At 36.4% G+C, this 27,486-nt stretch overlaps 2 protein-coding genes across 2 annotated transcripts; both read left to right on the forward strand.

Annotated features, from left to right (window-relative positions):
* Positions 1-3,262: 3,262 nt before the first annotated feature.
* Positions 3,263-4,264, forward strand: LOC125494123 (uncharacterized). Its single transcript, XM_048637692.1, has one exon. It carries the CDS (start codon positions 3,263-3,265, stop codon positions 4,262-4,264), a length of 1,002 nt encoding a protein of 333 aa, XP_048493649.1.
* An 18,921-nt stretch (positions 4,265-23,185) lies between these two features.
* On the forward strand, positions 23,186-26,590 carry LOC104883042 (glutathione S-transferase). The gene is made up of 3 exons (XM_010667483.4): positions 23,186-23,444; positions 25,617-25,665; positions 25,819-26,590. Exons 1-3 carry the CDS (start codon positions 23,298-23,300, stop codon positions 26,265-26,267), a joined length of 645 nt encoding a protein of 214 aa, XP_010665785.1. The 5' UTR covers positions 23,186-23,297; the 3' UTR covers positions 26,268-26,590.
* The last annotated feature ends 896 nt before the right edge of the window (positions 26,591-27,486 follow it).

Below are 27,486 nucleotides of genomic sequence, written 5' to 3' on the forward strand. Positions count from 1 at the left end.
GCAGAGTAATTTGAGAATCAATCCTTCCCCCTAGGTTCGAAACATTATTGAAGTCTCCAAGCACCAGCCAAGCCCCACTAACTTTCCTATTGATCTGGACAAGAGAAGCCCACAATTCTAACCTGTCACCAGGATTGTTGAAAACATAAACCACTTTAACTTCAAACTGCTTCCCAGTTGCCTTATGAACAACCTCATGATGAATAAACTGAGCCCCATAAGTACACACATTCATTACAAAAATACTAGGTCTCCAAATTAGCCAGATTCGACCACTTTACCAACATAAAACAGGTAGTTAGTGATAATAGATCAACCATTACATACATTAGGGAAGACTTTATGAAAGTTAACATCCCTCACCCTAGTTTCAAGAAGCCCAAATAGCCCAATGTTATAGTGATATAAAATCCACTTCACATCACTATGTTTTTTAGGGCTATCTAGGCCTCTAATGTTCCAACTTCCAACAATATCCATTAGGAGGTTGTAGCACCCCCTCTCCATGCATCTTGTTAACATCTCCTAATTGCTCAAAATCTGCAATACCCTCATAACTGACAGGTTTTCAGATTTTTTTTTATAAATATGGCAATTGAATACCACAGAGATTACATTCCGGAGAGTACAAAAATGAGAGGAGGGGTCTAGTTCGCCATATTACAATGTTGCTTGTTATGCGAATTTAAACCATGCTTCTGTACATATTGAGACTATCAAAGAGAGGGATGAGGTGATATTAGATCCATGCCAAGAACTCATCTTGTCTTCTTAGCCCTTGTTTAGCTAAAGCATCGGCTACATGATTTGACTCCCGAACATGGTGAATTATTGAGAAAGATAGAGAGTTCTTCATTGCATTTCTGATGTAATTAAGCTGAAAATTCAGGTTCCAAGGGCCACTATTGGGTGAGTTGCACCAATTGACTGCATTAAGGGAGTCAGATTCAATAATGAATCTCTGATAGTTGAACCGGCTGGTGCTACTTGTGGTGATCTGGATTGCTCGATGAATCGCCAGGACCTCAACATGGTTTATCTCCATTGGGGGAGTGGGTGCTGAGAAGATGCAGATGAAATCTCCTCTATCGTTCCTTAGAAATTAATCCACCTATTGCTGAGTTTGAAATATTATTGTTCATCGAGGCGTCTACATTCCACTTATAATAACTCGGTGGAGGTGGAGACCATGAGGATCCTAACCTAGCTTTGGATTTTTGAGCTGGAGGTTTTGTACATCCGATTCTAAGGCATGATGGGTTGCGCACAATGTCTTCACAAGAATACGGAAATGGGTCGCCCCACCCCTTGATCCACCAACCAAGTCTAGTGAGAATCATGTCACATACTTTTTCCATGGAGAAGGAGATGTTATTGAAAATTCTCCCATTTCGTTCTTTCCATAGTGACCATATGATGATATAAAAGACTGCCGACCATACCTTTTTGAAGAAAGGATCCGTTCTAGGGAATGACCATTGCTTGAAAGTGGCAAACAAGGAGGGGGGAGAAGTCCACGGAATACCCCATAGGTTCATCCACCAGCACCAAACCTGCCAAGAGTAAGTGCATTGAAGGAGAAGATGATCTACCAATTCCGATAAAGGGGGATAATATTGATCGTTGCGAGTTTCGCTCTTGAATTTAGCTTGCCTAGCCATGCCAGCCAAGCGAAAATCTCTATGCGCGGAGGAACTAAGCCTCGCCAGATGTGGCCTAAATCCACTTGATTACTCGATGTAACAGTTTTTGCGATTTCGGAAGTGAATGATTTCACCGAGAAAATTCCAGACTTGCAGGGAGACCAAATCAACTCATCTTCGTCCTCCATTGAGATGCAAACATTTTTTAGGAGATTTTGCAGGGTGATACATTCTTCAATATCACGGGGCCGCAGTGATCTAGTCCAATTATTGAGGCTCCAGATCCACAACTTTCCTCCACTGACAGGTTGTTCCTTTTCCTGGTCAGATTCATTATTACTAGCTTCAGTGCTCCTCACAGCTTGTTCAGGCTCAATAGTCACTATTGTACTCTAAGGAGCATGTCTAATTTCCCAGTTGAAACCTTCTGCAACAACTCACCAACACCTTCTCCCACACTTTGATGGTTGTTATCACGAGCATTAACCTCATTAACAACAACAACTTGTTGCAAGTTAGCTTTCACAACCCATTGTTTCCTAGGTTTCACTTTCTGCAACCCTAGCTCATATTTCTTCTGTCTAGATTGCTCTCCTGCATGTCCAATACCCTTGCAGTCCTCAAGTATGATTGGTTTGCAATCATACAGAACATTATGTGACACTCTCATCCCTTTCTTATTAGTAAACATCATCTCATCAGGGAATGTTTGACCAATGTTTAGTTCAATGAGTACACGAGCATACTTTAGAAGATCTTTTTGAGCAGTGACTCTGCCAGATCTAATAGGTTTCCCTATTAAACTAGCCATTTTTCAGAGACACCTTCCCCCAATATTTGAAAGGAAGGCTAAGGAAACGAGCCCACGTTGGAACCACTTCTATTGTCTCCTTCATTAAGTCCAGTCAGTATAGACCATTCCTTCATAATTACTGGCTTTTTATCATAGAGTATTGGACCAACTTCCATAGCCAATTTCTTTCCCTCCAAATTGCAAAATCTTACCACAAACACTCCATTCAATCCCATATCAATCCTATCAATACCATATTTCCCCAAATCCTCCTAACAAAACCATTCACAATTCGAAACAATAATTTCATTCCTAATAAGAAGGATACTCAGAAGGATTGGAGAGTGAAGAAGGTTGTCCAGCCAGTGGTTGAGCATCAAAAGGCAGATACTCAAGAGTTTCAACCAGTTATTCAGAAGGCTAGGAATGAAGGGAATAAGGCCAGTCCTATCTCTGTACAGAACTCTTTTTCAGCGCTGGAGATTATGGAGGAACAAGTCATGGTGGGGTCTGTAGCTTGCTCCAAGGGTGAGTCAGATGGAATCAGGGGAGGGGACTCCCCTGATCAGAATGGATAGCATTTTAGTGTGGAATCTCCGGGGGATCAATTGCTTGACAAAGCAATTTGAAGTGAAAAAGATTATTAAAAATAGATCCCTTGGATTGATAAGTCTCATTGAGACTAAGGTTAAGGCCAAGAATATGGGTAAACTGTATAGTAACTTGTTCTCAAGTTGGTGTTTTACATCAAATTCCTCCTATCACCTAGAGGGGGAGAATAGTAATAGCTTGGAATGCACTCAGTTTCCAAGTTCAGATTGAATGGATGACTGCACAAATGATTCATTGTTGGATTAGTCCTCATGGTCATACTACTGGCTTTTATTGCACTATAGTATATGCTTTTAATAGTGCTGTGGAAAGGGATACCTTATGGAAAGATTTGAGGCTGGTTAATGTGGTGAATAAGTCTTGGATTGTTGTGGGAGACTTCAACTGTGTGCTGAGTAGAGAAGAAAGAATAGGCAATCCAGTTAGGGAGAATGAAATGGCTCCTTTTAGAAGTTGCTTGGCTCAATGTCAGCTAGAAGACATTAAATGTTCTGGTTGTTTCTACACTTGGAATAATAAGAATGAGGGTCAAGATAGAGTGTACTCTAAACAGGATAGAGTATTAGGTAATGTGATGTGTAATGAGGAATTCCAAAATTCAGAAGCACACTTCCTGCCAGAAGGAATTTTTGACCATTCACCTATTCTAATTAAAGCATACAATCAGATGGAAAGTGGTAAGAGACCCTTTAAGTACTTCCATATGTGGAGTACAGCTGAAGATTTTGCGATGAGAGTTAGAAAAACTTGGTCTACTCAGATTACAGGCTGTGCAATGTATAGAGTGGTTAAGAAGATGAAGTTGGTTAAGGAAAGCTTGAAGGAGCTGAATAATTCAGGTTTTGACCAGATTCAAGCTCAGGAGATTAGAGCATTGAAGGAGCTAAAAGTGATCCAAACTGCTTTGCATCAGGATCCTAGAAATGATAATCTGATAATTGGAGAAAAAAGAGCTGCTAGTACTTACAGAAAGCTAGCTGAAAGGCATCATTCATTCCTGAAACAAAAAGCAAGATTAGAGTGGATGAGATGTGGGGATGAGAATACTAGGGTGTTTCATCAAGCAATCAAGGCCAGAAGACTTCAGAACACAGTGTATGGTATTACTGATAGTAATGGGAGATGGGTTGATTCTCAGGAGCAGGTTAATGATGCTTTTCTTCAGTACTACATTAAGTTGTTAGGTACTGAGAGATCTAGTAGGAGGAGAATATAAGATGCTGTGATTCAAGGTGGGCCTGTTGTTACAAAAGAGTAGGGAAGACTCTTGATGAGAAGAGTCTCTCCAGAAGAAATAAAAGCTGCAATGTTCTCTATTCCTGGTGACAAATCACCAGGTCCTGATGGGTATGGCTCTCACTTCTTTAAAGATTCATGGGATATAATTGGAAATGAATGTATAGAGGCTGTGCTAGATTTTTTTAAACTCTAAAAAACTTCTTAAACAACTTAATCCACTACTACATTAAAAGGCAAAGGCAACACACAAAAATCGTTGCAATAGGTCCAAAAGTCGTTGCAGTAGACCTATTGCAACGGTTTTGAACCATTGCATTTGGATGCGTTGCAATAGGCCTAGTGCAACGACTTTTGGGGCCTATTGCAACGGCTACCACAAAGTCGTTGCAATAGATGTAGAGTCGTTGCGTCATCTATAAGGTCTATTGCAACGCCTCTATATCTATAGCAACGCCATTCGATAGCTATTGCAACGACCCTAATATTCATATTGTGTCCCATTTTGGCTTCTATAGCAACGCCTCTCTATATATTACAACACTATCATATAGCTATTGCAACGCCTTTATGACGGAATTTTTTTTAAACCCCTGATGCCTACCGAAAACCTATAATATTACAACCTGGATATATATTAGTAACGATGCAACAAATGCAAAAATACTCATGCCAAAAATAATTGTCATATCTATATTATAATTTCCAAAATAATTAAATTAAGAGTATACATGAAAAATCCTAATTAACGAAAATTAATGTACTTAATCAAACCTAACTAATAAATATTTGTTTTAGTACCCCAAATACTTCTAATAAGTACATATAAATCATTTTCCTTCTAATCACCAAGTACCGCATCACTATAATATAGCTAGCTAAATCTGGCCGATAGTATGTATAGTGAGACGTCTACGTTTGATCTCCTCCAGTTGGTTCATCATTCACCTAAAAATTCAAACATTGTAATAGATAGTAAACGTACCCATCAACAACACAAAAAAGAGACAAAATTACAGTACCTTGCATTATTGCTATAATAAGAATAATGTGGGATGAAGATGACAATATAAAAGAGACAAAATTACAGTACGAAAATTAATGTACTTAATCAAACCGAACTATTAAATACTCCCTGCGTCTTTTATTAGTTTACCCCTTTCTTTGGGGCACATTTGCCGAGATACTAATTTGAACCTTAATATCTCTAATTTTCGATAAGCAAAAATTACAAAAAGTTGATATTTGGATAATACACATTGAGACGAATCCAACAAGATCTCACATGACTATATTTTTCCTTAAATACAAATTACAAAAGATAGTCAAAGTCATGTATGTGAATAGTGTCAAAAGTCAAAAGGGGTAAACTAATAAAAGACGGAGGGAGTATTTGTTATGGATGTGGTTTGAAGCTAGCCACTACCCTTTTACAAAGAAAATCAAGCAAAAAAAAAAAAACTCTTTTTTCTGTGGGGAAAAAGGAGGGGGACCAACATGAAGGGTAACTATCTATAGGCGACATATATAGATAAAATCCAACCACTTCTCCAGTAACAGTTTATGTTGTCCAAGTCAGATGCTTAACTTAGACATGTACTAGATTTAAGTGGACGCAATGCGTGCTTCAAGTAGATATTGTTAACGATGATTGGCAGAAAGTATGTCATGGAATGAAGGTATACCTGATCTAACAAGCAGTTAGTCTATTATGTTTTAATTTGGGGAACATGATGATCCTTCTCATATATAAAAGGTCAGGTGCTCTGTACATGACAATGTTACATGACAGGATCACGGTATTGTCGGGAACACTTAAGGTTTGACATAGTTGGACCAGATTTGTCCATGTTTTGTGAGGTGTCGTGGTGAGCACTACAGTAATTAGTGTTCTTTTATTTCCCAATACTATGGACAACAACTCTTTTATTTCTGCTCAAAACAATAGAGTGAATCATGACACTGTTCAAATCTCCAGTATAATCTATATACTCAAAAGGCAAAAGCAATAATTAAGTCCACCTATCCTAACCACACTTGCGTGCGTCTTCATTCAATGCCTTCGTATAAGCGATTTAGTGCAGAACCATGTAATAAGGACTCAGAAATAGCAAGGAATACATAAACGGATATGAGGCAATGAAGACCTTGTTGCATGCATCAATACTTATGCACTATGATAATGAGCCTTGTGAAATGGACTCAAATAACGCGAGGAAGCACAGATATGGAAATCAAGCTATCAAAACCCTATTGCAATATCTGAAACTGATGGAGTCTGTGATCTAGCAGATCTACCCGAAGCCTCTATAGAGAACCAAAAACATAGACATACTAGTTGAAAATACCAAACAGGAGACACTCGACGGAACTCTTCCTCAGAGTGGGAATTTCATAGGCAATACATGTCTATCATGCCAAGCACAAAACATGCAACCTTCCCTCTAGTAAATATGTAATACATAAAAAAATCCAGCAATATAGGCCTCTTTATTTCACTGGCCTCATTCTTAGAACAAGGTTAACTGGTTAACCAAAGTAGAATAAGTTTCCAAGAAGCTATATATGGATACTGATATATTATAAATTTATAACAGGAACCTCTGATGTCATAAGTGAAATTATCATGCATCTATATTTCTTTTTTCTTCATCTCTTTTGATTTATTTTTTTTTATATTTATTAACTTCTATCATGTTATAAACCTCATAATGTTATAAACTTCTATCAGTTCCAAATCAGATGCAGCCACAAGTAATGAGACACCAATTATGCTCCCAATTCCCAAATACCAGAAAAATTCTTTTGCAATTACCAAAAATGGATAATCACATGAATGAAAAATGATTGCATAATGTACAAAATTAGAGTCCAAAATATGGCTTTGATCAGATACCCACCAAAAGATAACTCCATTTTGAGCAAATAACTTATCCAAATTTAAAGTAGATCTCAGAATTGACAATCTGACAGTTAAGAATGCACAAATTCATGGAGAAAACACAACAACTTCTTAGAATTTACCTGGTTTTTCAGCTGAATTGCAGATTTTGTGTCCAAAAACCAGAAGAATTCCTCTGTCCAGAAACAAAAATAACATAAAAAAACAAAAAAGGAATAGTGTATAGATCGTTGAAAATGTAGCTAAACTTGAAAGAATACTTCAAAAGATTGTGTAACTTAAAAATTGGGTTATTCTTTGAATAATGAATTAGAGTTTTTAGTGTGGTTGTGAGCAGCTATACTAATAAGCTATATTTAGTGTAACAGAGGCTTTTTTTGTGCATTTTGGCCATTGGGCTGTAGAACTTGTGTGCTTATTGAGATATCAAAGCATTGAAATCCAGCCTTTATAATCCATCTGCTCATGATGTTAACCCTAGATAAGGTATGAGAAAGCATGTTCATTGATATAGGCTAACTGGATGAGTACAAGTAAATATGAGGTGAAGTTTCTCCTTTTTATACTTCTTGCTTCAGGCTAAAATTTTACAGCCGAGTGGTGAAATTTGGAAAAGCATAGAAGGTTTTAATCATTTATGTCGTCCTAATTTGACAGCCGAGTGGTGAAATTTGGAAAAGCACATCCAATTCACAACAATTCTAAAGCTCACCATATCGTAACTAAAATCCTATCTCAGATCATTGGAAACGCAAATAAATTGACTCCAATCAAATTACACTCCAGAAACCCTAATCAAGTTGAACAATTACAACAACATACTCAAAACCCGAAAATCACAGTGCACAACTTGAAAAAGGCAATCAAATCAAGCTCGATATTGCATAAAATTGAAAATCAAGAGGAGAGAGAAACCTCAATAAGAGTAGCGAGAGCAGTGCATATCCTGAAGTGGAGATACGAAGGAAATGTAGAGTTGAAATCTGTCATAACTTCATCGAAATAACATTGTTCTGGATTTAGTAGCGAAAAAAATGTGTTCGAGTCTTCGACGCTGATCATCGTCTTCGAAGTTCTGGTTCACCAGAAAGTACAGAGGAGAGAGAAAGAGAAGGTAGATGAGAGAGAAAATGGGTTATTGGTTTAACTTTGAAGGAGAACGAATCAACGCCATTTTCATTTTCATGGTGTTGAAGCTTTTTTTATTTTGGTTGAGGGTTCCATGGTTTCTTGGCTTTAAGTTGGTGGGTTGTTATTTTCCGTCATTTTTATACAGTTTTTGAAGCGGCAATGATAAGCGAGGAGTTGAACAAGGGTTTTGAGTTGGAGGAAAGATAAAATGGTTATCTACAGCACTTAGATAAAGAGGGATATATGTGTGAGTTTTGAAATTTCATAAACAAAAGGTGGGAAATTAGAAGACCCAATTTTTTGGGCGCTTAACTTTTTTCGACAACCGTTGCAGTAGCTATTTTAACGCAACGACTTCACATTAACCCGTGCATTTTATCAATCTAATGCAATGGCTATAACTCACCCGTTGCAGTAGCCTAGTCAATTATGTAGTTAGCAACGGGCCTTTGCAATAGAACTTTATATTGCAACGGTATTAAAAGAACCGTTACGTTAGCTATGTTTAAACCATTGCCTTTGATTGAAAATGTAGTAGTGATCATACAATCCTAACTCTCATTCCTAAAGTGAAATACCCTAACAGTGTAACCGAATTTAGGCCAATTGCATGTTGTAATGTGCTTTATAAGTGCATTACTAAGCTTTTATGTAATAGATTGAATCTGGTATTGCTTGAAATAATTGCTCCTAATCAAGGAGCCTTTATTCAGGGGAGGTTTATTGCTCATAACATATTAATCTGCCAAGATATTGTGAGACAATAAGGCAGGAAAAATGCACAACCAAGCTGTATTATAAAGATGGATCTGAAGAAGGCCTATGATTCCATTGACTGGAAGTTTTTGGAAGATGTTCTGGGAGCTTTGAACTTCCTTGAGGACTTCATAAGGCTCATCATGGAATGTGTTAAAACTCCAAGCTACTCCTTGATGATTAATGGCTCTTTGGTGGGTTTTTTCAAAGGAAAGAAGGGGCTTAGGCAGGGGGACCCTATATCCCCTCTGCTCTTTGTAATCGGTATGGAATACTTTTCAAGGACTATGAAGCAAGTGGTAGAGAGAACTATGTTTCAGTATCATCCTAGATGCTATGGAGTTAGGCTTAACCATTTGTTTTGCGGATGACATCATAATGTGCAGTAAAGGTGATTATGCATCAGTGTTAAGCTTGCTTCAAGGATTTCAACACTTCTAAGAAGTTTCAGGACTAGAAGTTAATAAACAAAAGTATGAAATCTATACTGCTGGTATGACTCAGGAGGAGACAACAAGAGTACTTGACATGTCTGGCTTCTCTAATGGAACTCTCCCGTTTAAGTACCTAGGGGGCCCATTTGTTTTAAAAGAATATCAGCAGGTGATTGTGGTGTCCTTGTGGAGAAAATCACAGCAAGAATAAGGAGTTGGAGTTCAAGGCATTTAGCTTACCAAGCAAGAGTGCTGCTCATAATCTCAGTCTTAATGAGTTTACATACATACTGGGCTCAAATGATGATAATTCCAAAGAGAGTCATGCAAGATATCAATAATATATGTAGGGCATACCTATGGAGTGGAGCCTACTTCAGTCAAAAACCTGGTAATGTTAACTGGGAGCAAGTGTGTAGGCCAAAAGGTGAAGGTGGTCTTGGTCTGAGGAAGATAATTCAGTGGAATGTTGCTGCCCTAGGTAGATATGTGTGGGCAATTGAAGCTAAAAAAGATAGCCTTTGGCTCAGATGGATCAATGCTGTCTATGTCAGGTTTGCTGATTGGTGGTCTTATGTGCCCACCCAGGATCGTAGCTGGTATTGGAGGAAAATTTGTGAAGTGAAGGAACAGTTGAAGATGGTCTATACAGCTCAACAAATGGCAAATATGCAGAATTTCTCAATTCAGGAGTGTTATAGGAAACTAATTGGTGAAAGTGAAAAGGTGAACTGGAGGAACTTTGTTTGGAATAGATTAACTCTTCCCAAACATAGGTTTATTTGTTGGCTGGTAATGAAGGAAAGGCTAAATATAGCCATGAGATTGAGAAGAATGGGTATTATAGCAGACCCCTTATGCAGATTGTGTGGTCTTCTGGATGAAACTCACATACACCTATTTTTTAGCTGCCCATTTAGCTTAGCTGTGAGTCAGTCAGTTTCTAACTGGATGCAGTTTGATATGTTTGGGGACAGCATTGAGAGTAGTATCAGGAAAATCTTCAACAGTATCAAGGTTCCAGAAGCAGGTTATGTTAGCTGTGCTGGGGGCTACAATTTATTTCATTTGGTTAGCTAGAAATGATGTTGTATGGAACTGCAAGGTTGATGTCATAGTTAATCATGTTAATAGAATCCAGAAAGTTTGTATAGATAGAATCTATAGTGTGATTCCTCACAAAATTACATATAGAGATAGAAGTTGGTTAAGAGATAGAGCTAATTCAATGATGATTTGTAATTAGTTTTGTGGCAAGCCTTGGTTGAGAGGGTCCAACCTAGTTGGTTTATCTCTTCCTTGGTTTGTGGTGGTTTGTAATTGGTTTCTTGTGTTCAATATACTTTACTTAATTAGCAAAAAAAAAAAAGTCATTCCTAATACATAACATACAATCGCTGATTCCCAGAATACTGTTTCATCTTTCACATCATCCTCAGTAATAACCACATCAATTGCAATATCAGAATTAACATTTTCAGGAATATTAACTTTGAGATCAAGTAATTCAAATAGATTTTGGTGCCAAGAATTATTACATGTGTTACTTGCAAGTTGTTGCATAGGATGCGGAGAAAAATTCACCACATTCCCTGTTTGCTGCCTCATGGGAGTTCTAATTGATGTTACCCAACTCACCATTTGACTCCTAGCAGCCTCAAAATTTACCCGATCTAGTTCAGACGCATTAACATCGAGTGAAGCCACCGAGTCGTTGTCCTTTCCTCCTCTAATGTTCAGCTTAGAATCGAACTATCTGGAATTTCATTCACATTCTTAGACTCCAATTCTTAAGAGCTCCTAGTTTACTCAGAATGGAAAAAAAATCATACTGTATAATACGGACCAGCTATAAAAAAATGTCGATGGTTCTTTCATTTTGAATACCAAGGAAGCTTTCATAACCATTGTCGTGAATAAAGGAAATTAGATTGAAGGCCTTCATTATACCTCTTATGCTTCTGATGTGTTGAAAGCATAACTCAAAGGCGTATAAAACAGCTCTAGAATAAAGAGTAATTTGTATGTTTCTACAGTAAAAGTATCTTACAGCAAAATGACTTACTGTACATCCTGTGATTAAACTTCAAATTACTGTACGTGGAAATTAAATAGAATCGAGTATCATTTAACTATACATCCTGTGATTAAACTTCAAAGAGAGAATATCACCATACTTTTGGTGTTAATTGTTACTGGTTATCTTAATCATTACCTTCAGTGAGGGTACGGTATGTGTGCATCATTTTTTTTTTTGGTTGAAAATGAGCATTAAATTACTAACATAAAGAAACGTTTACAGAGTTCTTTCAGCCATGGTCATCGATCAGTACCCAGATCCATGGTCGACATATTACACCTTTTTAAGTCTTCTAGTAAAATTTTATTACAAATCGAGGGAGGGATGGGGAAAAGTTTCAAAATTGGGGTTGCTACCCTCCCTTATGCATGTCTTGCTAGTGCGTCAACAATCCTATTTTTTGCTCTAACTTCATGCCAAAGCTTGAACTCTGCATTTTCTTGGAGCCACTCCCTACAATCATAAATAAAGTTGCAAATATTACTTCTAATGAACCGATTGTTTCCAATCTCCTCAAGTGCATTTTTGCAGTCCGATGTTATAATACTCACGTTCCAATGTTCTTGTATCGCCCACTGTATGGCCATATGTATGGCATGAGTTTCAGCTTCCAGAGTGTTAGAGGATTTTTATATATCTAGTTTTGGCAAAAAAAATCTGTTATTTCAGTTTGTTATTTCATTTGTCTGATTTACTTTCTGTTACGCATGTGTGGAGGTAGTGGTGTAGTGCTGTATTCTGTGGTAGCTACTTACTACAAATAGCAAGTTTTTTAGAGAAAGGATCATGAAGAAAAATATCACAATTATCATCACTCTCTCTCTCAATCTCTCTCTCTATCATCTCCTTCTTCTTTTCTTCTTCTTCTTCTCTGCTGCAATTTCTTCTTAAATCAGTCGGTTTCATAACCTCCCTTATCAGTGGTATCAGAGCTACCCTGCTGCCTACTTTGATCCACATTCACACACACTATTAGATATGACTCCGACTTTTACTAGGAAAGCAATGGAAGCTCAGCTGAAATTGTTGGAGCAGAAACTGCAGGAGCAAAGTGAGAAGTCTGATCAGAGGTTTGAGGAGCTTCTGAAGCTGGTCCAATCACTCTAGGAGCCTGAACAGAGGTCACCCAGATCTCCTGGATCAGTATCATCAGAAGAAAGGTACCATCATTCCAAACCCCTGAGTTATGTACCTAAGCTAGAGTTTCCCACGTTCAATGGTAGCAACCCTAGAATTTGCATAAAAAATGTTGTAAGTATTTTACATTATGTAAGATTTCTGAAAAGGCAGAGAAATGGGTGAGTAGTTATCTTGCTACTAGTTTGGTGGTAGATTGGAACGATTTTGTGATTGATGTGAATGCTAGGTTTAAGGATGAATATGGGGTGAATGTGGTTGAGGATTTTAGTAAATTGTAGCAACTGGGTTCAATCAAGTATATTGATGCATTTGAAAATCTGAAATCCATCATGTTACAGAATAGTTATATCACTAGTAGAATAAATGGTATTTGTTGCGGTTAAAAAGTGCCCTATTGCTGCGGTTTTGGGCGCGCAGCAATTAAGGGGGCAGCAATAGGTATTAATAATATTGCTGCGGTTTTAAACCGCAGCAATATCTTCAAATGTTGCTGCGGTTCTTAGGCCAAACCGCAGCAATATTATAATTTTTTAACGACTGTTTAAACAATCACGTAATATTGTTGCGGTTTCTGGCCCAAAACCGCAGCAATATTATATATTAAAAAACAAAAAGCTAATATTGCTGCGGTTTTGGGCCAGAAACCGCAGCAATATGTCCTGGTACAGGCAAAAAAAAAGTTTTTTTTTTTTTGCATTTGCCAATTAATTTTAAATTCACATACAAACTGAACATAAAATGTTCATTAATTGATAAAAATGAAAACTCTAATTACATCAATATTACAAAAGAATAAAATGTAAAAAGAAAGCAAAATTTTAAAACAATTACATCTAAATAACCAATACAAACAAATAATATACGAAAAAAATAAAAAACAGAAAATAAAAAAATCTTAAAACTACAAAAAGAACTTAAGAAACGAAAACAAAAGAAATAAAAACGAACAAAAAAAAGAAAATTCTGAACACAAAAACAACAAAAAAAATAGAAATGTCGCGTTGAAGGAGGACAAAAAACCGACGATGGAAGACGATAAAAAACAGATCTGGAATGCGCTGCTGAAAAAAAAAACAGAAAAAAAAATTACTAACCTAAAACAATGAATTTACAAACGAAAAATTCCCAATCTGGTGAATGACGAACAAATAACGAACAAGACGCCGGAGTTGGTGCGAACGGCGGACGAATGAGGAACGAACCCACGAAGTTGGTGCATCTGGCCGGCGGTGGAGACGAATATGAGAACGACAGCGATGGAGACGGACGAAGAGGAGAACGACGGTGGTGGAGACGGACGAAGACGAGAACGACGGAAGCCTTAATTAATTGAACGAACGACGAAAAAAAAACAGATCGGCGGAATCATCGGTCTTCGTCGAAGATTAAGGTGAGAGGAGAGAGGAATGAGGGTGAAGGTAAGGTGAGAGGAGATAGGAATGAGGGCGAAGGTAAGGTGAGAGGAGAGAGGGCTGAAGGTGAAAGGTGAGAGGTGAGAGGAGAGAGCGCTGAAGGTGAGAGGAGATGAGAGGTTGCGGCGTGTGAGTGGAAAATTATGAAGAAAGAAAATAAACCCTAAATGATGGGCTTGCGTTTTATATAATTTTTTTTTAACATATTGCTGCGGTTTTTTTCAATAACCGCAGCAATATATAAAAATATTATTTTTTAATAATATTTTAATATATTGCTGCGGTTTTTGACAAAAACCACAGCAGTAGGTTTGGTCAAAAAGTCAAAAAAATTTTAAAAAATTTCCATTGAAACCATATTGCTGCGGTTTTTGACCGAAACCGCAACAATATGGTTATTTTTTATTTTTTCTTTTCTTTTTGCGTGTTATATTGCTGCGTATAGGTAAAACCGCAGCAATATCACCGCAGCAAATAGCATTTATTCTACTAGTGATATATTGCCTAAAAGCTATTTGATGGAAAGCTTCATTGGGGGACTTAAGGCCACTATAAGACCTTTTGACAGGGCTTTCAAACCCAAGACTATAGCAGGATCAGTTGAGTATGCTAGATTACAAGAGGATTCCTTAAGCCAAAACTCAAAAAAGCTTTACAAACCCAATATTTGAGATAGGGCAAGAGTTTGCCTCATTGCAGCAATTAAAGATTTTTGTGAAAGCATGGTCGATCTCCAAAAACCAGATGTTTCGGGTGTTACAGTCAAGGCCCACAAAGTATGTCATTGAATGTGTTAGAAAGGAAGTGTATCAATGTCCATGAAGGTTGCGTGCAATCATGACTCAGTCGTATTCATTCAAAATTGTATGATAAGGTGGTCCACATGCAAGCAATTGTTTAGGAGACATAACATCTGGAGGCCATTCTCTCATTTCCTCGGATTTCGTTGTTGATCTTATCGAGGATTTCATTAGGGCTGATCTTTCGTTCAAAGTTCAGTCCATCTTGACTTTTGCCAAGAACCAATATCAATTTTCAATAAGGTACAAGAGAGCTTGGTTATCCAAGCAAAAAGCGATAACCAACATTTTGGTGATTGGGAGAAGTCTTATGAAGAGTTACCAAGGTACTTGCAAGCCATGAAAGAGTCCAATCGAGGCACTGTCGTGTATTGGTGTACGATCCCAACACAAGATTCTTCTATGCACATCTTCAAGAGGGTCTTATGGGCCTTTAAACCCTTTATTAGTGGATTCCGTCATTATTGACCTCTTATCACTATAGATGGTACTCACTTGTACGAGAAGTACAAAGGCACATTATTGATTGATATGGGCACATATGCTAATTTCCAGCTATTCCCACTTGCCTTTGTTGTTGTGGAGGAGAAAATCACGAACTCCTGGTCTTTGTTTTTAGCTTGCATTATACATTTCGTCACAAAAGAAAGAGTTTGTTTGTGATATTTGAGAGTCATAGGGGTATCATTGCAGCTATGAACGAGCCCCAAAGTGGATTGGAAGAGCCATATGCCCATCACAGATTTTGTGTGCGATATCTTGCTTCCAACGTGAATACAAAGTATTAGAATGGTGCCATCAATAATCTATTCGGAAAAGCTACATATGCTAGGCAAAAGAGGTAGTTTTTGTACTAAATGGATCAAATTGTCTCCATTAATGTCGAGGGGGCTAGATATCTGTTGGACATTCCCCTTCATCTATGGTCACTTCATCATGATGGGGGATGTAGATATAGTGTGCAAACCACAAAAATGTCTGAAGTGTGTACCGACGTCATAAAAGGGGCAAGATGTCTTCCGATCACTACTTTGGTAAGAATGACATTTTATCATAGCAATTATTATTTTGCTACGAGGAGAGAATTGGGTAGAAAAAGACTTGAGGAATGCCATGATTATAGCCCGAAGGCGACTGCCATCATTGAAAAAAACATGGAGAAGGCAAGTGCTCATGAGGTGATTATATTGGACTATGAACGAGAGCTATTTGAGGTCACTACTGGACGTGGAGGCCGTATTGCAAGGAAATTAAAGGTGTAAATAAACACACGATTAACTTAATTTAGAAGCCTTGCACATGTGAGAAAGTCAGAATATTTAAGTTTCGTATTCTCATGTCCTTGCGGTCTGTCGATATCAGAGAGTTTCATATAGTGGTTTTGTAGACACTTCTTTTATGACTACCGAGTATCGATCTACTTATATGCCCTATTTCAAGCTTGTGCCTAATATGTATAATTGTTCTCCATATTGTGGTATGAGAATTTTAGCTAATGAGGCCCAGAAGAGGGGACCTGGACGTCTGAGGTCCACTCGAATAAAAAATGAAATAGATGTAGGTGATCGGCTGGGAAAATATAGTTGTAGCATTTATAAGGTTCCGAGACAAAACAGCAAAAATACCCTAATAAGAGTGGTGAGGGAACATCTGGGAAAATTTGTTTTCTTTACGAACATAATTTTTTTTTTCTTATTCACTATGAAATAATGTATTTTTGTTACGATAGTCGCTTTGTTTTTTTTTTCATATGTTACTAACTTATGTTAATTTTTTTTTTCTTAGGTCTGATGGCGCATCCCATCTTTCCCGGCCCCAGTAATCGCAACGTTCTTACCCTCGAGGACAAGCATCAGAGTGAGGATGCCTGGAGGGGAGTACCAGATGCAGTATTATTGTGTCGGTTGCATCATCATAGTCTCACTCGTGATTGGGAGGTTCACGATAGGGTTCTTTGGTAAATTGAGCGTGTTAGTTTTCTCGGCATCCATCATTTTGTAAGGGGAGGTTTGGAGCTCGATCGACCACTTCTGACGGCATTGGTGGAGCGATGGAGACACAAACCTTTCAATTGACTGTTGGGGAGACAACGATTACCACTAGTGGAAAAAAGCCCGTCTGATGCGGTCATAACCGAGCTTACTGATGCGGTTTTGGTCCGCATCAAACGATATTGCAGCAGTTCCCATTAATTTACCGATCCGATCAAAAACTGGATAGTAAATGATTTACTAATGCGGTTCGTAAGGAAAACGACATCAGTTAATCACATTAATTGATGCGGTTTTCCTTAAAAACTGCATCAGCTTGTTAGAATGAATGTCAAAAACAAGTTACAGGTTTGCGCTACTTTGCGCTACTTTTTTGCCTTCAGTGACACATATATACATGCCAACGAAATTGGGATTGTGTAATTAGATACAAATTGTATGCACTAGAATTCATTCAACCAAACTAATCTAAAATACACTAAAATTCATACAAATTATGTCAAAAGGAATTCATATAAATTATGTCAAAAAGAATTCACACAAATTGTGTAATTAGAAACAAAATACTTTCATATTCATTCAACCAAAACATTTAGTAAAACATTTCACAACAAAAGAATCCCTAAAATTATATACTAACAAATCTAAAATACACAAAATTAATAAAATACAGAAAATAAAAAAAACTAAAAAACGAACAAATCTGTAATATAGAAAATTAACAAAACAAACTAGTCACGAGTGAAAACAAACTAAAATACTGAATAATAAAACGAACAAATCTTAAAATAAAAGACTTCAGATCTCTAAATTAATTCTTAAAAAATAAAACGAACAAGTTGATCACGAGTTTCCTCAAATTTGGAATATTAAAAGACGAACAAATTAGGGTTCCTCATATGAATTCAGATCTAAAAATTTAAAAAAACCGAAAAAATTACAACAAGACATGAAATTACAACTAAATTTAAATACAAAAAAACTCATATCTGGAATCACGAGCATTCTTCACTTTGTTTCTTCTTTTTGTTTCTTCGGTTCATTGTTTTTTCTTCGTTTAGGGTTTTCGTTCGTCACTTCGTGATGGATGAGTAGAAAGGAGAGAGAGAGGTGGATTGAGGTGGTGGCATTTGTGAGAGGATAAAGGAGTTAGGGTTTCAGCCCCATGTATGAGGGAGGAGTAGAGAGGAGAGAGAGAGAGGTGGACTGAGGTGGTGTCGTTTTGTTCGCCTCCACGATCGCCTTCGTTTGGTTCGACTTCGACTTCCCCATCGAGGAAATTTGGGTTTTGGAGCAGAGGATGAGGGAGGTAGGGTTTTGAGATAAGGAAATTTGGGCTGGGGTTATAAGGGGAGGTAATGGGCCACGAGTACTGGGTCGCGTTATATTTTTTTAAAAGAAAAAATAAGAAAATCTGATGCGGTTTTAGAAACCACATCAGATAGATTTTAGAAAAAACGGCATCAGTTTTTTAATCAGATGCAGTCCACAAGAGGACCGCATCAGATATTCCTCCCAGCTTTCTTTCCCAAAGTTTTAATTGATTTTGAAATGTAGTTTTGTAAAAAGCGCATCTGTTACTAAGTGACAAATAAGGTTTTTTCCACTAGTGTACTTTAGAGATGTCGTTGTTATCCTTGGAATTAGAGTGCACGGGCCACCATTTACTGGTTTAGGCGAGGGTAATTTGGCTACAGTCGTCTGTTTGAGGTTGCCTCTGGAGTGGTGGGGTAACACCTGTTACTATGTTATCCCACGACTCCGGAGAACCAATCCAAAGTTGTTTAGGGCTCGTCTTTGAGGTTTAAATGGCTTCGGCTACAATATTTCTTGTTGCCGAACGATGCTGATAAGGAGACAGGGTGCAATTTCGCACGAGCTTACCTTCTTCTCTTGATGGGGCATATTCGTTTTGCTGACAAGAGTAGAAATATAGTCTAGGTGGTTTTATCCCCCCTCAGCTGATCTTAACGTAGCAAGGCCATATAGCTGGAGTAGTGCGACCCTTACATTCTTGTATCGAGAGCTATGTCGGCATCACAATGGGTGCGAAGGAGTTAAGTGGACCTGTGATGTCGTTAAAACTTTGGGCATGAGAGCACATACACATCGGTAGGCTTGTGATTTCGAGGGTGCGGGACCCACCTCCACAGTTTGACTAATGGCGTTACTGTTTTAGGATCCTATCATGTTCTGGGGGTTGACCCCTTAGCTGTTAGGTAATATGCGACGTCTTACATTTGTATGATAACGTTATGTATTTTCATTTTTTAGAAGGATATTAATGTATATTTCTTTTTTGTTGGCTTCGGGTACACGTCACCAGGTCGCACTTAGCAGTTGGATTTTCTTACTACAAGGATACTTGAATATCAAGTGGATGAGTAGGTACATAGGGTCTATTATCTCATAACTTCTATACATTAGTAGACCTCTCTCACATGCCAAATGTTTTAACTTTCTTTCTTTGTTGATGACTTGACAGCCGTATACTCAGGCGAGACTAGAGTTATTACCTGCTATATGTCGAGCTTATCGACATGTATGACGCACATTGGCTTCACTTATTTGTTTCGAAATTATGGAGTTTCATTTTCCTCATCGAGTTATGCTCTAGTTTGGATTAGAGAAAATGATTCCAGCACCCTGTGACACGAGCACAAGCCTTCATGGCATAGATCGGTTGTCGAAGAACATTACAAGAATTATCTGATCAGACATCGACCCTACATAGCACAGTGGGATGAGCGCGAGAGATGTGTTGTTCAAGGTACTCCATTTAGTGGCCGTACTCATGCCATTGGGGAATAGATGATATGATATCGTTGCATCACGAGGTTGCGCATGATAGATCTATTGAGGTGACCTCCTTCTACACATTTTCAGCCTGCGTCTGCAGATATAATACTGGTATGTGACATGACTTGTATTTATACTTATACTTATTTTTTAAACTACATAATGTATATTTTTCTTTCTATATGCAGGATCATGGTTTATTTGATGTTGCTCATAGGTACAATACTGTACTGGAGGCTTCTAAGTCATTGCCTTCAGATATAGGGAGCGAGCTGTATGCGCAAACATTGCAGACCATGAGGGGGTTGTGTATTGACTTTGTTGGTCGAGCTGGACATGGCCACATCTTACTGCCCGTACATCAACTTCTACATCTTCTATGCCCGCTGCCCATACATCTACCACAACACCTTTGGTTTCGCCTCAAGTCCGTCAGAGGACCTACCGATAATGTTTAACCACCTAGTCAATCTAGACCTATACAAAGGAAGAAGAGGGAGGCATAACACTGTCATTTATTGTTTGTATTGTTAGTTAGTTAACACTATGTTACATTTTAAACTACGTTTGTGATTAATGGTCATTATGTGTCATTTTCTTAATCTTGCTTCATCATTAAGAAGTTCTTGGCTTAATCATTAGTTTTTATGAATTTTGTGATGGATGAACTTGGAGTTTGTGATCGATGTGTAGATGAACTTAGTGCTTGGTAATTGATGTGTGGCCCGGTAAACTTGTTTATTGTCGGATGAAATCAGAGATTAGCTTATTTGGTGCTGAAATTGCAGGATGTGGAGAGGTGATTTTGTGATGTTTCTTGCATTTCGGCCAGTTATGGGAAAGCAAAAGTAGCTCGTGTGGCCGGGCAAATAAACAACTACTCCAAATAGCGGTTTACATATACCCAGAGTTTGGCAGCAGTTAGTTCCCCATAACTAACCGCTACTTCGAGTGGCAGTTCATGCTCATAAACCGCTAATCCGAGTAGTGGTTTATTTTAGGCAACCGCAACTTCAATTAGCGGTTGGTCTAAAACTGAACCGCTACTTTGAGTAGCGGTTTACTTTGGCGAAAAAAAAAATATTTCTCTCGTGCTGTCCTACGTGGACGGTACCCATGAAATTAAATTGAATTTTGGCACATGTAAGAAATTAATAATCTTTTTAATATTATGCATAGAAAAAATTCAGATTTTATGTAACAATAATGAATAATTTCAATGATCAAATGATTTTAAAAATAAAAAAAATTATCAGGCCTACCCGCTAGCTCAGTTTAGCTCGCTAGGTCCACAAATCACCAAAATCGATTTCCGAATAGTGAAAACTGGAATGGATCTTGTGTGGGTTAAGTTTTTCAATCTGTGGACCAGCCCGCCCAATCGATAAATTTCACGGTTTGATCTTGGACCATAAAATCTCTTTCCGGCCTGCTAGGACGCACAAACGGACCTGCCTAGCTTGCACTAGTGGCCATTAGGGGTGTTCATAAAAAAACCGAAACCGAAAAATCATACCGGAAAACCAGTCTAAATGAGTCGTTACCGTACCGACAATTTTTTTTTAATGGTACGGTTACCGAACCTATAAAATTAACAGTTAAACGGTACGGTTACAGTATTGATTTTTGAATGAACGGTTAACTAAAATACCGAAATATATTTTTTTCTCTATTTAATTGTTGTGGAACACTTTGAAACAATTACAGTAATTCTAATATTTGTTGCTAAGTTACAATAATTAGAGGAAATATGTAATTATTTGAGAACTCTAGTACTAATATAAACACTATAATTAGGAAATAGAGTGAATTCTTAGTGTTAGGTATGTTTTTCAATTGGTTTATTATCCAATTTATAATTCATTTTATATTAGAGTACATATATAATATTAAAATATATGCACAAAAAAATTGAAAATATATATGCATATTAAGTAAAACGTTAGTATAGCTTAAATAATGATTAATGGTTAACCGGAAAACCGTATCGAAAAATCGGTTAACTGCTTAGGTGATAACCGGCCTAAGCGGTTACGATTACGATTCGCAGAAAAAACGAACCGATAATTTCAATTACTGAACCAAAATGTTATTTCGGGGTGGTTAACCACCCATGAACACCGTATGAATCACTATTTCGATCTAATAAGAGTATGTACAATGGGGCTCTCCAACTAGCTCTCCAACTAGCTCTCCAAGGAGAGAGAAAATGGAGAGCCACCTCTTACCCAACAATGGGGCTCTTAGGTGTGTTTTGGGTGTCTCTCTATGGAGACACTTTGCCAAAGGGCTCTTGGGGGAGATACCATTTGGATTGATGGGGAGATGGCTCTCCAATGTGTGGGACCCACTTTTTATTGTAATTACTTCAATTCTTTTTTCTTCATGCAACCATTTAATGATCTTTTCTATAAAAATTAAAAAAAAATGGTAATAATTATTATGCCAACAAGTATAATTTTCCTTTATCTATAAAATGAGCCTAATATTGGATATTTAAAAATTAGTTTTTCATGTTGTAGGTTAATTTTTCATTCCATGCCAAATTTATGAAAATTAAATATTAGCACTCATAATTATATTGTTTTTTAAAAATTCTACTTTGCTTAATTATGAAAAAGATTAATTTGTAATTATATTTAATTTACATGAAACTTAATTTATATAACTTTGATCATAATATGAAATGAGGTTCATTTATTGACATGGGGATCACAAAATAATAAAAAGTTGAATGGAGAGCTCTTTAAAGGATTTTATTGTTGTTGGGTGTTTTTAGACATGGCTTTTGAGAGTAGCTTGAAGAGAGAGAATAGGAGAGAGAGTGTGAAGAGCTAGTTGGAGAGACATCAACCATTGTACATGCTCTAACATGCTTTTTTGTGGAAATAGAAACAGAGTATCATCTTACCGTACATTTTCGAATAAACTGTTCGCATAGACTTTTATTCACATTATGTAATGTAATATAGAATTATTATTTCAATATTCCAATTTCTTTAATCATTGAGTGGGGCTGTAGGAAACTACCGACGACAACCCAGCCACCAACCACATCAGTATAGTTTAATAATACCATATAATTTTAATAATGAAAAAGCTATATACAGCCCTAAGGCTATATATAAGAAGCTAAAAATGGAAATAAGTTGCATCAATTGATAATTTATTACATCGATTGTTGAAATTTTTTCCATAAATTCACAACTTATTTTCATTTTAAGTAATATATTCATATCTTATATCCAACCCTAAGGACTGCATATAGCATAACCCTAATAACAAAGTTATCAAGAACCAAAGAAAATTTCAACCCACGTTACGTCATGATAGACGTAAGATGAATGCTGAGTCAAAAGTCAAAGTTTCATAGAAAAATCTCATCCAAAAAAGGTCGAAGTATTTTTTTATGGAGAATTCTAGACACTTGTCCTGTCCTATTATAAATATAGTATGTGGGATAGATGAGCTTTCATCGGTAAAACAACCAAAACTCTCTCTCAATCTTTTGATCTATCTGTTTGTTAAGAAAATTATCCATTTTCATCAAAATTATTAACGTATAGACATGGGAATCAAGATTCATGGAAGCCCTTTTTCTACAGCCACACTCCGTGCTGTGGCCGTTGTTGAAGAGAAGGGACTCGATTACGAATTTGTTAACGTTGACATGAAATCCGGCGCTCACAAGCAAGAACCTTTTATCTCGCTTAACGTAAGCTTTCAAATACAATCATCTTCTGGTTATATATGCTTAATTGCTAATGATGCGTCCTCCCTTCATTTTTTGTTGCCAATTTCACGCTTCCTGTTGCAATACTCTGATTAATGATTATCAATGTCTCTATCAAATATCTCTACCAGTTTAATATTTGTACTTCCTCTAATTTTTATTAATTTATTTATTTTTTTAAACAGAGTTTTAGAAGAAATAATGTTTCAAAAAAAAAAGAAATAATACTCCATCCGTCCCATAATATAATGCTTGTTTTTGTTTTACACAGTCTTCAAAATGTAACTTTGATCTTTAATATCTTCAATTCCGTATTAATAAAAAATATAAAAAGTTGATATTATAAAATTATACCTATTGATACGACTCTAACAAGATCCCACAAGAATATGTATTTTTATATATACAAATGAGAATATTTGGTCAAAGATTTTAAAATTTGACCCATAAAAACTGAAGTAGGCACTATATTATGGGAGAGAGGGAGTAATAACTTGATCACGAGCATGTATCATTGTACCAACACTGATTGGCTACACAACTGTAATCCATTGGAAATTATAGTTTCCATACATGTTTACTTGGTTTATTTTTCCGATAATGGTAAAAAAGGTGGCAATTAAATCAAGATTGCTCTAGTATCTTATGTCAAATCATAAAGCAAGATAAAATAAATATCTAAAGCAATAGAGTCATAATAGTATTTTAGAACTCTAAAAAAAAAGAAAAACTATTGTTATATTAAAGCTAAATGTATGTGCGAGAGAAAGTTAGTGGTTCTATTTTTAAAATAAAAATAAAAGAAATGGTAAATTAATAAGTGATATTTCAGAAAGAAATACGATTAACTAATAAAAATTTGAGAGAGCATATATGAAAATGAACAAGGTGTATGTTGAGAATACATAGTTATCCTAGATTATAATTATTATGAATAACAGCAGTTTAGTATTAGTAAATATAATTAAAGTTAAAGTTAATAAGATAAATTTAAGAGATTATAAATTATTTATTGTATAATTAAGAGGGTTGTTAGATAACAGTGTAGGATAAGGTGAGAACTGGTGTAGAATAATAATAAAAAAAAGATCACAGATGCTTTTATAAATATGAAATGGACTAATGGAGTAAAAGGACAAATGGTGTAGGATAAGGTGAGAACTGGTGAGGGTCACATCTATTTTCTTTTTCTTATATAATAATTTTTGTACTCACTATTCTGTTCACATTTTCTCATGCATATTTTTAACTTAAATATCTTTTATTATATATTATTAAAAATTATAACGATTGAATATTGATAATGTACTAAGACGAATCAAACAAAATTCAAAATGAGAAGATTTTCTCTAAGTATAAATAATATCAAGATTCTAAGTGAGAACGATAAAAAAAACAGAGGGAGTATCAAGGTATAAATATGTGATCGTTAGTTCCGTACAATTTCATAATGTCACCTCCTTATAAATAAAGGGGAATTTCTTTTGTGCTCTAATAAGATTATCTGACTTTGATTAACCTCGGAAGAGTTATAAAATAACAATTTCATTATTAATGTCACAGTTATAGAATAGACTAGTACGGTAGTACATGACAACTTCATAGAAAGATTATTTTTGTAGTTACCAATTGAATTTTTTTTAAAAAAATTGTTTTGTTACATAAAAAAATGTTAATTATGTAAGATGTTATTGGATTTGGCGAGTGTGAATTTATTTTTTTGAAGGCACAAAATTTTGAAACCCTCGTTTGTTTTTATTTTTTCTTTTAATATTTACTCCTACTAAATAGCTAGAGATTCTAATGGTGAAAATTATGTAGTCGAGAATATTGTAGTTATTTCATAATGGATTGAGTATTTCTTACAAAAAGAGTATAATTTCTTTTCTTTTTTTTCAAATCTTTATTTTAATTTTAAAAGCTTTTGTTTCCTTTAAAACATACTGTTATTCTAGAAGGATTATTTTAACCTTGAGTGGGAAGATGGCTTGCTGTTCGCTTTATTAAAGTAAAGATATGAATATCAAAGTCTCCTTTTGAATTGATACCTTGTAATTATTGAAAGAACCATGCTTGTATCCACTAGTCTTCACGTTTCACATCTGTTATTCTAGAAGAAACGTTATTTAAGCTTTTCTCTTCACATGATTGCAGCCATTTGGTCAAGTACCAGCTCTTGAAGATGGAGACGTTAAGCTCTTTGGTAAGGATGCTTTACCTTAAACTATTATGGATCGCCTATGTCACAAAAAGAAAATACTTCTACGGATTATGTACATAACGATACTATTATTCATCCTTCAAATGTTTTTTTCATTGAAACAAAAATTGTGACAAAGATTTCATTCTTAAACAGAATCAAGGGCGATTTCACAATACATAGCATACACCTATGAAAGCAGCGGAACTCCTCTTACATTCAACGACGGAAAGCAAAGGGCAGAGCTTGCTGTTTGGATGGAAGTCGAGGCTCACCAATTTGACCCGGTAGCTAGTAAACTCGCTTGGGAGCTTGTTTATAAGGGCATGTTTGGCTTGGAAACAGACAATGCTGCAGTCGAGGAAAATAAGGCTAAGTTAGCTAAGGTCCTTGATGTTTATGAGGCACGTTTGGCTAACTCAAAGTACCTGGCTGGTGATTCTTTCAGCTTGGCTGATCTTCATCACTTGCCTCCCCTTCATTACGTGATGGGCACACAAGTGAAGCAGTTGTTTGATGAACGCCCCCATGTGAGTGCTTGGTCCAAGGATATTTTAGCTAGGCCTTCTTGGGAGAAATCTTTGGCCTTGCAGAAACAAGCTTAAAGTAATATACTAATATTACTACCTATGTTACCTGGACTCTTTGGTTTACCTCGACTATCCTATCATATTATCATATTGTCAAGTCGGATACTTGGACACGTATCCGTGCCAAACACTAGAACTCGAGTCTGAGTAACATGGATCTTCACTGATACCTTGGCTTGTTTTCATGTAATGAATTGTCTTGCAGTTCCTCCTTGTAGCGGTAGCTGCATTGCTTTGTGGTGTGCCAAATTTTACGTTGGTGTTTAAATTTTTGTGAGGTTGTGTTTGTGAATTGATCTGTATTGTCCTAATAAAATTACCAGTTATCAGAGTTTTAACTCAGAGTTTAAGAAGAGTTCTAATTAAATACTAGTAGAATAATAATGTTTTGTTGCGGTTTTTTTAGGGGCTATTGCTGCAGTTTTCATATCATAACAAATGTAACCAATACTCCAATAAGTTCTGAAGCTATTGTTGTGGTTGTAGGTCGTAACCACAACGGTAGGTACTTTTCTTTATTTATTTTTTTGTTGCTAGGAAATTTGAGAATTGAGACAAGTTAAAATTATAGATGGACATTGAATGCTGTTTTTTTTTTTGCATTTTTATAATTTGATTATATGTTAAAAAGACACACTAAACAAAAAAGCTTCAAATATCATCCACTTAATTAAAATATTAATTGGACAAAAGAAAGTAGTGTTCCATCCAACAATTTCTTAAAAGGAGAAGCTGGTTTAACATCCAAACGTCAAAGATATACACACTTGTGATTTATACATAGGTATATCAACATATAATCAAATATTAATTATGTGAGATCTAGCTTGTTAGATTTGTTTTTTTTTTTTTTTCAAATATCAATTTTTATAATACTTACCTGTTCATAATTGAAAGTTTCATGTTGGCAAGCATGAAAGTCAAATTATATAGATCAACTAGAAATAAAGGTAATATAAAGACCGCTTAGTGGTTGTGTGAGGTCCTCCTTCCACCCTGTAACAGGGGTTTAATTCTTACCCCTTACAAAGAGGATTCTCAATTTAGTTCTCACCCCACACTCCAAGGTAGTAGGAGATGGAGAAGTAAGGGAAGGGGGAGATAGCGTTGGGCTTTGAGCAGAAGGCCCAAAATCTAACAAGGTGCGATCATGCGTGTTAGGAGTAGGTGAACCCACTAAATGTGGGAATTTGGAGGTGGGTTACGGAGAGATATGGGCCAAGCAGTAGGTGGA

Source organism: Beta vulgaris, chromosome 8 (assembly GCF_026745355.1).
Source record: "Beta vulgaris subsp. vulgaris cultivar EL10 chromosome 8, EL10.2, whole genome shotgun sequence".
Classification (NCBI taxonomy): Eukaryota; Viridiplantae; Streptophyta; class Magnoliopsida; order Caryophyllales; family Amaranthaceae; genus Beta; species Beta vulgaris.

What these genes read in the sequence shown, in the direction of transcription:
- LOC125494123 (XM_048637692.1), top strand. Translation starts at nt 3,263, where the DNA reads ATGACTGCACAAATGATTCATTGTTGGATTAGTCCTCATGGTCATACT.
- LOC104883042 (XM_010667483.4), top strand. Translation starts at nt 23,298, where the DNA reads ATGGGAATCAAGATTCATGGAAGCCCTTTTTCTACAGCCACACTCCGT. An exon ending in AACCTTTTATCTCGCTTAAC is followed by an intron (nt 23,445 to 25,616) that starts GTAAGCTTTCAA and finishes ACATGATTGCAG; the next exon opens with CCATTTGGTCAAGTACCAGC. An exon ending in TGGAGACGTTAAGCTCTTTG is followed by an intron (nt 25,666 to 25,818) that starts GTAAGGATGCTT and finishes ATTCTTAAACAG; the next exon opens with AATCAAGGGCGATTTCACAA.